At 43.6% G+C, this 12,442-nt stretch overlaps 1 protein-coding gene across 2 annotated transcripts in view; it reads right to left on the bottom strand.

The window, feature by feature from the left end:
* The window catches only part of TBC1D5 (TBC1 domain family member 5), an 835,136-nt gene that overhangs the window by 332,709 nt on the left and 489,985 nt on the right, over nucleotides 1-12,442 (bottom strand). For both annotated transcript variants that reach the window (XM_075316666.1, XM_075316667.1), the window contains exons 9-10: nucleotides 6,936-7,003; nucleotides 5,170-5,272 (exon numbers count right to left, since the gene is read on the bottom strand). In XM_075316666.1, coding sequence (XP_075172781.1) covers nucleotides 5,170-5,272; nucleotides 6,936-7,003 — 171 coding nt within the window. The remainder of the gene's footprint in view (nucleotides 1-5,169; nucleotides 5,273-6,935; nucleotides 7,004-12,442) is intronic.

The raw sequence follows: 12,442 nt of genomic DNA, 5'->3' as shown, positions 1-12,442 counted from the left end.
AGAATACCCCAGTTACAGTCCAGACCTAAATCCCATTGAGAATCTGTGGCAATACTTGAAAATTGCTGTTAACCAGCATTCTACATCCAATCTTCCTGATGTACAGCTATTTTGCAAACAAAAATGGGCAAAAATGTCTGCCTCTAGATGCAAAGCTGGTAGAGACATACCCCATAAGACGTGAAGCAGTAATTGCAGTGAAAGCTGGTCCTATCATGCAATTACTCAGGGGGGCTGAATGCAAATGCACGCTGCAATTTTCAGATTTAGAATTTTCAAATGTTTAGAAAACCATTTATTTCTTTTACACTTCACAAACACTTGCTAATTAGTGTTGGTGTATCACAGACAATCCCAATAAAATACATTCATATTTGTGGGTGTCACATAACAAAATGTGGGAAAGTTAATTTGGTATGCATTCCTTTTCAAGGTGCCGTAGTTATATTGTTAGGGTAAAAAGAAAGATCCAGCACTCGTCTTTAACAATAAACATTTCTGAATCCTCGATTTCATAGGGTTAAAATCGAACATGATAAAAAAATATTCAAGCAGAAAAAAAATTGCCTGGTCAGCCTACATGTTACAAATGGATTTTATTAAATGGTACCTACTCATGGCTAAAGAAATTAAAACATTTATTTTTCATTATGTTGGACTTGAATCTAATGAAATAAAGGATTCAGATTTTTTTTTCCTCATGCCCCTTGTCTGAAGCAGATGGCTGACTACACATAGTATCACTGCATGGAGTATGCACACACTCACTAGTCTACAGCATAGGGAGCCACCTCTCCACTGCAAACAGAGAGTGGTACGATAAATGTAATGCCCCCTTGATGTTGGAGGTTGACCACCATAGTCCTATTGCCAGCATTATACACATATTTTGGACCTTAATGCACCTCACAGAAGTACAAAATAAAAAAGCGGTCAGTAAAAAGCAACCTATCAATGTTCATAAACAGTCAGTAGAAGGTTTAGCTTTTGTATTTAAAGGGCATCTGTAAGCAATAAAGAGGTTCCCCACTACCTTTAGGATACGTCATCAATGTCTGATCGGCTGGGGTCTGACACTCCACAAATCAACTATTCTCAGTGTCGGTAGTGACAGCAGGCAGCTGGAAATGCTCAGCTCTGAAGCTACCTTGTCAACTGATAGTGGCCGCAACCGGGTACTGCATATCCGCCTTCTGTTGATTTGAATAGGAGGTGGGTGTGAAGTACCCGGCGGGGTAGCTCCGGAACTGAGCATTTACAGGTGCCTGCTGCCAGCACCGAGAACAGCTGATCAGCAGGGGTGCAGGATATCGGACTCTGGCTAATCAGACATTGATGACTTACCCAAAGGATCGGCCATCAATTTAAAAGTTATAGATAACCTCTTTAACTGTTCAAACAAAGCACAAGCACTTGGTGCACGCTTTACACAATCAAACAGATCAGTGCACCTTTCCACCTATTTCTTTTCCATCTATCTCAGTTTTCCAATCATTTTTGGACTGCTCTGGTTTTACAAGAGAAAGTGGAGACTGGAAATTAATGGAAAAACAAGTAGGTGATGAGTTGCATTGAAGTGTTGGTCATGGCAAGGCTGCACCGAGTTCCTGTCCTTGGTTTGAACAGTCATTTTGTGTCGACAGACTCCTTTTAAGAAAACTTTCCACGTTGCGCTCCTTCTAGCAGTGCGCAATGCTGCAAACGGAAAAAGAAAAGAAGAAAAAGAAAACCGAGGTAAACTTTTGTGTTTGTCAACAGCCTGTAGGCTCGCAAAATTGAACCTGTTCTTTATATGCCTGTGTTCATTTAGCCCACCAAGCAGTCTTTATTAAAGCTGGAGCATCAGGCAGTCAAAGTTCATTAATACCATTTATGTAATCTATGCAGTTTCAATTAACACAGCAAGACATTCTACTACATGATAAGAGTCTCATTAATTCAATAAAACCCCATAACTATTAACAATATGGTCTATGTTAAACGGGGTGTCACCTACTACAAAGTAATGGCTTTAACAGCTTGTGAGGAGACTTAAGTTTTTCTCTTCTTTTAAATGTTATCAAGTTAAATATTCATTCCTTATGCAGAAAGGTGTTATTTCTCTGTAAGGCATCTTCAAGATATCAAACCCAAGCAGGGGGTAATTAAGCTGTTTTAATTCTTACCCAGTAATAATATTACTTTCTAGTTCAGTAAATGACAGCCTTTGTTTAAAATTATACACGGTTTCCCACTTCAATGCTTGACGTGCCTGGGGTGCATTCACTTAACGCTGTGGGAATGGACACCGTTGAATAATTACGACCAAGGAGATTTATAAGAAGAAAAAAAATAAGGGAAAAAAATTGCTCGCCATTAATTTTTATTTGGCTTAACGATTCGTTTTCACATCGCAGTTAACATAGCTAGGAAATATGCATTTCCAAACTTGTTTATTGCTTAGTTAACGTAATTTGATTTTACAAAGTTCTTTAGTGTTTTTTTTCCCAATGTTCTTTGTCGAAAACTAATACAAAAAACAGCATTAACTTGAAAATGAGTCTCTGCTAGCAGGCCCCCTATGTTTCTCCAAATCTCTAATAGCTGTTGAATATAAACAGTTTTGCGCAACCGCTTTTAACCCTGGGTTACGATATCACACTTCTCCTTGCTATAGATGATACGGGTTATCAGGGAATGGCAGTGGTCGGGGGTCTATAGCCCTTAGCCATTAACAATAGGCATGGCACCCAACACCTCTTAATTTTTTCCTATTAAAACCCAATACCTATACATTTTTTTTCAAACCTGTTTCTAACTTTCTGATTAGACAATTTTCATTTTATTTTCTGCATAATTATGAGGACAGCCATCTATCCCCAGCTTCAGTTAACAGCGTTTAAGTGTTATGCTTTACAGAAGCCACATTGACCATGGCTGAAAACAGAGATAGACGGAGCTCATAGGTACAGAGGATGGCATGGCAGAAGCATACTATCAAGGCTGTAGTAGATAAAACAGTGTCTTATTAAATCTTATCAATGGCAGTAAGGCTGGGGTCACACGTAGCGACGCACCAATGATCCCACCAGCGATTCGACTTGGCAGGGATTGTTGTTGCGTCGCTACATGGTCGCTGGTGAGCTGTCAATCAGGCAGATCTCACCAGTGACCAGCCATAAGCAGCTCGTGTAACAATGCTGCGCTTGGTAACCAGGGTAAATATCGGGTAACTAAGCAAAGCACTTTGCTTGGTTACCCGATATTTACCCTGGTTACCAGCATACACCGCTTACAGGCTGCCAGTGCTGGCTCCCTGTATACGTAGCTAGGGTACACATCGGGTTATGAAGCAATGCGCTTTGCTTAGTCACCCCATATTCACCCTGGTTACCAGCATACGCTGCTTACACAGAGTCGGTGCTCGTTGCTCTCCTGCAGTTAAACACGCCAATGCATGTTGCACAGTGGGAGATCAACAAGCAAAAAATGAACCAGAACAGTGTGTAATGATCAGCAATTTCACAGCAGGGGCCAGGTCACTGCTCAGTGTCACACATAACGAGATCGCTGATGAGGTCACTAGTACATCACAAAACCTGTGACTCAGCAGCGATCTTGCTAGCGATCTCGCTATGTGAGAAGTACCCGTAAGTGTCCACTAAGTAATAATCCACTGGAATCAGGACTCCTGCCCATACATCATGCTGCTTGTAAGCGGTCCGCACACATTGAATGGCTGTCAGACAAACTATGTTATAGGTGATCACTTATCAGATGATATCTTAGATTGTTTGACCAAAGCTCCTGTGCTCTCCATGAGAAAGCCACTAGCTGACTCGTCGGCTGGCAGGATTGGCAGCCGGAACTGGACATGCACAATTTACATCTACCCCGACCAATAGTCCATCGGGGCCCCACACACACTAGGTTCGGCAGACATCAGTCTACTGTGTTTGAGTGGGGTTTAAAATCGGGTAGAAAAAAAATCTGGTGACCGATTCTCTTAAAATTTAAAAACATATTGCACCATCTTAAGGCTATGCGCACACGTTGCAGATTTGGTGCAGAAATGTTCTTCATCAAATGTGCACTTTCTGGCAGAAAAATACATAAAAAAATGCATCTGCTTTTGTGCCATGCATTTTTCTCAATGAAGTCAATGGGTGGAAGGACTAAAAAATGCAGGAAAAAACTCACCAACAATTGGCATGCTGCAGATTATATTCTGCACTAAATCTGCAAGTAAAAAATAAGCAAAGCACACAGCACTTCAGAATTCTCATTGACATTGCTGGTATAAAGACAGGCATGCAGATCTAGGCCACAATCTGCACCAAATCTGCATCAAAAAAGGACTGTGCGCACAAGGCCTAAAGGAGTAAAAAGATGGCTACCATGACTGCCATGGCAAGTGAGGTCTTTAGCAGAGATGATCAGTTCCACTGAGGCACAATTCAGCAAATGAGCCTCCACAGGCTCGGTCAGGACTCGAACCCTGGATCCAGTCACTGATTGGCAGTTTGAGTCTCCGCCCACATATAGCCAACCAAAAGCAGATCACTTCCAAGGAGGGTGGGCAGGGCTTTTTCAATTTTTTTTTTTGTTGCACACTACATCCGATCATGCTACTGTTATCCCCAGTGTGTACCGTTCAAACACTGCAAGCGGCTCGTACATAAATCATCCAATCCCTGAACCTTGATTTTAAAATTTTCTGTTAGGCTCGAAAACCGAACCTCTAGTCTTTAATAGGCTTTGGCTGTCATGGCAGCCCATTGGAGCCATGTGAAGCATGAGGAGGTGACATAGGTGCTCCCTTATATCCAACCACTTAGATACTGTGGTTGGATATAGGTCAATACTGTGGTCAATGTCAAGATATCTCATGGGTAACAATGCAATGGCTGAAGCTAGCTCTGATTGCTCCAGTTACAGGCAGCTGTTGGCTGTATAACACAGCTGGCATCTGCTATATATGGAGTGAATTCAGCTCCTCCTAGACACTCGCACACGACATGTGATATAACCGGTAAAAGTTTAAAAACCACAAGATAATGAGAGAAAAAAAACAATTTTACAAAAGGTAAGTGATCATATTTGCCAATTCTCTATAATGGTTGTTTCCTATTGCACATAATGTACGGCAATAATCAATAGCACAATGCGTCCTATAGGTAAATGTCTGACCTGCTTATAAAGCAAATGTTCATTCTCTCTTGCATAACAGAAGAGTACGTCAGTGAGGATGATTCTCACATCTTCTTGCTGGAAGAACTGCATTTCAGGAAATCTGGAAGAAGTATTTCATATATGAATGATTAGCAAGATTCAATTTTATCAGTGAAGCTGTGAAAGTAATCGGAAATAAATGGAAATATTACTTTCGCCCATGAAAATATTTTGTAGACGTGAAACTACTATACTATACTATCATTAACAAAAAATTCTTAAAGAAACCCCTCTGGCCTACTTATAATTCTGATAGTTGACACTAAGGCTATGTGCGCACGTTGCGTAAATACATGCAGTTACGCTGCGCTTTGTAGCGTAGCGTAACTGCATGCGTCTATGGAGATTGTGCAGGGGCCGTGCGCACGTGGCGTTTTAGAGCGCAGCGCTTCGGCTTCTGCCGAAGCGCTGCGTTCTAAGAAGTGACATGTCACTTCTTCCGTGCGCTTTGCCGGCAGCTCTTGCTCTGTCTATGGCAGGAGCTGCAGGCAGAGCACATGGAATCGGCTTTTTTTTTTTTTCACTACGGACATTTCTGCAGCGATTTAAAGCGCACATGTGCTCTTCAGATCGCTACTGAAATTTCTGCAGTGACTGTACGCAACGTGCGCACATAGCCTTACAAATTTTAGTATTCTTCATTCCCTTTATCTCGATGTCCCAAGTATACTAAGGCTATGTTCACACTAGAAAAATGATTTTTCTTAAGAAATTTCTTAAGAGTGAAGGATTAGTGCACCTGCATTAAAAAACGCACCAAAAACGCACCTGCGTTTTTGACGCGTTTTTGGTGCGTTTTTACCGCTGGTTGCTCCCTGCGTTATTGTGCCAATTATCTATGGCAAATAACGCACTTAGCTGCAGAAAAGAAGTGACATGCTCATTCTTTTTCTTAAGAAAATCTACTGAAAGAATTTTCTTAAGAAAAAAACGCAGTGTGCGCACAGCTAATTTTTTTTGCCATAGGTTTTGCTGGGGAATGTTTGCAGAAAAGTTACAAGAATTTCTCAAGAAATTTCTGCAGCAAAAACGGACCAAAAACGCAGGTAAAAAACGCAGTGTGTGCACATAGCCTAAGACTCTCTGCCTCTTGTTATATACCACCTATCCTCCTGACATGTCTATTTGAGTAATTGCTGGAATTTTTCATACAATATCAAGTCATGTTTAATAGCCTCAGCTTTATGTCACTATATGTAGACTTGGTGTTACCATTCCCCTGGTCATTGGGGTTTGTCGCTACACATCTAATCTGCGCTGATGACCTCGGCATGTATAGGGACAGACACATTTAACAAAGCCAATAAAAACTGCTACAACAATGCAATTATGGTGCTATTAGATGTGCCACTTTTATCCCAACCATAAAGAGCGTCGATTAATTATATATCACGTCATTTGGTGCTTAATTACAGGCCAACGAGCAATGATGAGGAACAGAATGATAGTTGATAAAATGGTTCCATCCCCATACAGAATCATGTTAATACCCCGAAAAACACTCATGTTGGCCGACCCTGCTAATATGGACGGGTTCAGCCAACGCTGTAGTTTTTATGGGGTGCTGACTGAATCATGCTAAGGAGAAATGTCAATCACGCATATCTGATTTCGGGCTGTCGCACTGTTCTCTCGGAAATAAACCACAAGCTGAAGTGTCAGTTTTCTCATACGGAACCCAGGAACTAAACAAAAAAGATCAGAACCACAAAGCATATACATACGTTCTTTTAACATCCTGATCAACCATCGCTCTGAGTTCTTTATCCTGAAAGAATTTATTCCAAAGACTCTGTTGAAAAATAAATAAAAAAAAAAAATACAAATTTGGTAAAGGCTTCAGCACCATTTTTCTAATGAGGTCATCACGGCCAGCACTATATAGAACTAGCAGTCATATTATAAGGTTCATCGTGCATCACACTATTATGAAGGGTTATTGACTGCACAGGACAACACTATTCTACTTCCAGATATTATATTTAGTAATGTATATAATACTTGCGCTGGGAGAAATAATGTATACTGTACAGTGTAAGTCACTTCTTTTACAATATGTCATTGTACTATAACTAGATGATGCTTTCTAATATAGTTGAAATACAGGTACAATTACGCAAGCGAGCCAGGCACATTACAGAACCCATGGACATATACATACTGTACTCACTGGAGCATTGTGAACACAGCTTTATCCCTTCTAGAACCTATGAAATTTCTATTAAGTAAACAAATCAAAATACCTGAGACAGGTAAGTTATACAGTACAGACCAAAAGTTTGGATACATCTTCTCATTCAAAGAGCTTTCTTTCTTTTCATGACTCTGAAAATTGTAGATTGACATTGAAGACATCAAAACTATGAATTAACACATGTGGAATGAAAAACTTAACAAAAAAGTGTGAAATTATTGAAAATATGTCTTATATTATATTATAGGTTCTTCAAAGTAGCCACCTTTTGCTTTCATTACTGCTTTTCACACTCTTGGCATTCTCTTGATGAACTTCAAGAGGTAGTCACCAGAAATGGTCTTCCAACAGTCTTGAAGGCGTTCCCAGAGATGCTTAGCACTTGTTGGCCCTTTTGCCTTCACTCTGCGGTCCAGCTCACCCCAAACCATCTTGATTGCTTTCAGGTCTGGTGACTGTGGAGACCAGGTCATCTGGCGTAGCACCCCATCACTCTCCTTCTTAGTCAAATAGGCCTTACACAGCCTGGAGGTGTGTTTGGGGTCATTGTCCTGTTGAAAAATAAATGATGGTCCAACTAAACGCAAACCGGATGGAATAGCATACCGCTGCAAGATGCTGTGGTAGACATGCTGGTTCAGTATGCCTTCAATTTTTAATAAATCCCCAACAGTGTCACCAGCAAAGCGCCCCCACACCATCACACCTCCTCCTCCATGCTTCACGGTGGGAACCAGGCATTTAGAGTCCATCCGTTCACCTTTTCTGCGTCGCACAAAGACACGGTGGTTGGATCCAATGATCTCAAATTTGTTCTCATCAGACCAAAGCACAATTTCCACTGGTCTAATGTCCATTCCTTGTGTTCTTTAGCCCAAACAAGTCTTTTCTGCTTGTTGCCTGTCCTTAGCAGTGGTTTCCTAGCAGCTATTTCACCATGAAGGCCTGCTGCACAAAGTCTCCTCTTAACAGTTGTTCTAGAGATGTGTCTGCAGCTAGAACTCTGTGTGGCATTGACCTGGTCTCTAATCTGAGCTGCTGTTAACCTGCGATTTCTGAGGCTGGTGACTCAGATAAACTTTTCCTCCGCAGCAGAGGTGACTCTTGGTCTTCCTTTCCTGGGGCAGTCCTCATGTGAGCCAGTTTCTTTGTAGCGATTGATGGTTTGCCACTGCACTTGGGGACACTTTCAAAGTTTTCCCAATTTTTCGGACTGACTGATCTTCATTTCTTAAAGTAATGATGGCCACTCGTTTTTCTTTACTTAGCTGCTTTTTCCTTGCCATAATACAAATTCTAACAGTCTATTCAGTAGGACTATCAGCTGTGTATCCACCAGACTTCTGCACAACACAACTGATGGTCCCAACCCCATTTATAAGGCAAGAAATACCACTTATTAAACCTGACAGGGCACACCTGTGAAATGAAAACCATTTCTGGTGACTACTTCTTGAAGCTCATCAAGAGAATGCCAAGAGTGTGCAAAGCAGTAATCAAAACAAAAGGTGGCTACTTTGAAGAACCTAGAATATAAGACATATTTTCTGTTGTTTCACACTTTTTTTTAAGTATTTCATTCCACATTTGTTAATTCATAGTTTTGATGCCTTCAATGTGAATCTACAATTTTTAGAGACATGAAAATAAAGAAAACTCTTTGAATGAGAAGGTGTGTCCAAACATTTGGTCTGTACTGTATATCATGGTAGTATCAACAGCAGGGGTGTAACGGTGGCACAGATCGTGATCATGACCGAGCCTGAGGGTACAGGGGCCTGCAGACCCCAGTGCATGCTTCAGCATAATGTGTGACTGAGGGCGCACATCAAGCTGAATAGCAATGCAGCACAGAGACCAGCCTGGTCCCTACACAGCTATACAAGCTGGTATGCGCCCAAGATGGTGACATACATATCAGGATGGGGAACATATATACCAGGTTGCACCCAGGATGGGGCACATATAAACCAGGATGGGGATATATACCAAAATGGGCTAAGGATGATATATATACAAGGCCGGGGGATATATAAACCAGGATGGGGAACATATATATACCAAAATGGGGCCTAGAATAAGATACATATATACCAGGACGCAATCAGGACCTACACTCACTAAAGGTGCAAGGATGCTGCAGTTCTTGCAGTTGATGAACTTTTATCATGTCATGTTATGGGTCACATGTCTAGAAAGAAGGTTAAAATGTGGATGTGTCTACATAGTGTGTTACAGAGGTAGGGGTGTGCATGTATTGCTGCAGAAGAGCTGTATGTGTTGATGTAGCATATCTGAGTCATGATGTAGTTGAGTTGTGTTTGTGCTGATGTTCCAGAGCTGAGTGCAGGCTCGGTCTGGCCCGCCGGGGTACCGGGGAATCCCCCGGTAGGCCTCGGGCCCTCAGTGGGCCCCACGTGCCTTAATTAGTGCGGAGCTGTGTACAGCGCCGTGGGGCTGCCGGTTTTTCATGGCCGGCGTTATGTGCGGCAGACTAGTCAGGGTCCCCACGCTCTGATGGGCCCCCCCTCCCACGCTCTGAGGGCCCCCCAGCCTTTCAATTACAAACTGCAGCGATAGCACAAGTTCTGTACTATCGCTGCAGTTTTTGTGGGTGCAGAAGGACCTGTGGTGACATCACAGACAGTCATGTGACTCACCGTAGGTCCTGCACCGCGCGCTATTCAAATGTACGTGCATCCTTCAGACGCACGTACATGTGAACAGTGCGGCCGGTGACAGGAGGCGGAGGAGCTGCTCAGCCCCGCACCGACACAGCGGCCGTCTTCACACTGCCGCCACCGGAGCAACAGAGGAGAGGACGTGCAGGGATGCAGAGGAGAGGTAAGCGCTCAGAAGGAGCCGAAGGAAAAAAAAAAAAATCACTCTCACCTGTTCTCCTCGTTCCCGCGGTGCTCCAGACCGCAATACACAGTCCCCCTCAGTCACCCGTCCGGTGCACGGAGCCGCCACTGCAGGCTGACTTCATTGCTTTACTGCAGTTAAATGCTTTACGGTGCCGCAAAGCATTTAACTGCAGTAAAGTCATGATGGCATCCTGCGGCGGCGGCTCCGTACACCGGACGAGATCATGGTGGGGTCCATGAGCCTGCGGACTGGTAAGGTAATGACAGCGCAGGAACGGAGGACAGGTGAGAACGTGTGTGTGTGAACAATGGCATAATGGGGGACAGGAAGAGAGGCCCATTGCTACAGTACACAAGGCTGGGGGGCCCATTGCTACAGTACACAAGGCTGGGGGGCACATTGCTACAGTACACAAGGCTGGGGGGCCCATTGCTACAGTACACAAGGCTGGGGGGCCCATTGCTACAGTACACAAGGCTGGGGGGCCCATTGCTACAGTACACAAGGCTGGGGGCCCCATTGCTACAGTACACAAGGCTGGGGGGCCCATTGCTACAGTACACAAGGCTGGGGGGCCCATTGCTACAGTACACAAGGCTGGGGGTCCCATTGCTACAGTACACAAGGCTGGGGGGCCTATTGCTACAGTACACAAGGCTGGGGGGCCCATTGCTACCCCCAGTGTCAGTGTCATTATCCTGTACCCCCAGTGTCAGTGTTGTTATCCTATTATCCAGGGTCTTTATTCTGTACTCCAGTGTCAGTGTCATTATCCTGCAACCCCAGTGTCAGTGTTATTATCTTAGGCTATATGTAATTACTCTTCAGGGGGCCTCTATATGTGATGATAGTACAGGAGGAGCTGCAGTATAAATACTGTATATGTAAAAAAAAAAAAAAAAGCCTGATCTGTTTATAGAGCAGTGTTGTCTGAATACAATGTAAGACTAGTTTGGAAACTATAGTGAAGACAAATATTCACCACAGTCTCCAAATGGAAAAGTGTATTGGGTGGTAATGCTTCACACCAACACATACTGACTCTTAGGGTATGTGCCCACGATCAGGACTCACTGTGTTCTGCATGGAGCGGGTCCTGAGCTGCGGGGCCACGCGTCTCCTTCGCAGGAGACCGCAGCTGTGTGTGCCCACAATCGGGCTTCAGTGTGCTGCAGTCTTTCACTTGTGTTCTCCCTACGGAGGAGCATGCGATTACGCAGCAAACAATTGACATGCTGCGGTCTAGAAAGAAGATCCGTAGGTCAGTGTTTGCTGCGGAAAAAAGAATCACATTGGGCACGGGATTTCTAGAAATCCATCCACTGTGCTTGTACTGTACAATGCAGCGTTTTGGATGCAGTTGAACCATGCTACAGCCAACATGCTGCAAACACTGATCGTGGACGGCTGGGCATGCACCCTTACAGGGGATTTCCCAGATAGATGGCGGCAGAGGGGGATTAATGTTAGTAAATGTTTCCATATGAAGATGCTGGATAACGTTCTGCTTCTCTTTGAATATCATTTGGCTGATGGACTCGGTGGTTTTCCTAGGACAAGGAATGTCCGAGTGTAAGAAAAACTGCGACTGATTGTAAATAACAGATTCCATTATTAACTACAATAAATAAGAGGCTACAAGAAATCCTGTGCTATCTGCAGGCCCAGGACAGGTCTCTACTGCGCTATCTGCAGGCACAGGACAGGGCTCTATGCGCTATCTGCAGGCCCAGGACAGGTCTCTACTGCGCTATCTGCAGGCACAGGACAGGGCTCTATGCGCTATCTGCAGGCACAGGACAGGGCTCTATGCGCTATCTGCAGGCACAGGACAGGGCTCTATGCGCTATCTGCAGGCACAGGACAGGGCTCTATGCGCTATCTGCAGGCACAGGACAGGGCTCTATGCGCACTGTAGAGTTTGCTAAAAGGCTCACGTTATACTGAGAGAAGCCAAAAATGATCAACTAATAAAAACGTTTAAAGTAGCTATAGTGCAGGCCCCTAGAGGCAATTTCCCTGGTAGGCTCCTCACACCCCAGTCCGACCCTGGCTGTGTGTGTCTATAGGAGAGCTGTGTGTGTATATTGCAAAGTTGTTTGTATATTAGAACAATGTGTATAATGCAGAAGTGAGTGTGCATGCAGCAGTGTTTTGTGTATGTGTGTG

The sequence above is a fragment of the Anomaloglossus baeobatrachus genome, chromosome 6, assembly GCF_048569485.1.
Source record: "Anomaloglossus baeobatrachus isolate aAnoBae1 chromosome 6, aAnoBae1.hap1, whole genome shotgun sequence".
Classification (NCBI taxonomy): domain Eukaryota; kingdom Metazoa; phylum Chordata; class Amphibia; order Anura; family Aromobatidae; genus Anomaloglossus; species Anomaloglossus baeobatrachus.
Note: the sequence above shows the minus strand (reverse complement) of the source record. Positions and strands in the feature narration are given on the sequence as shown.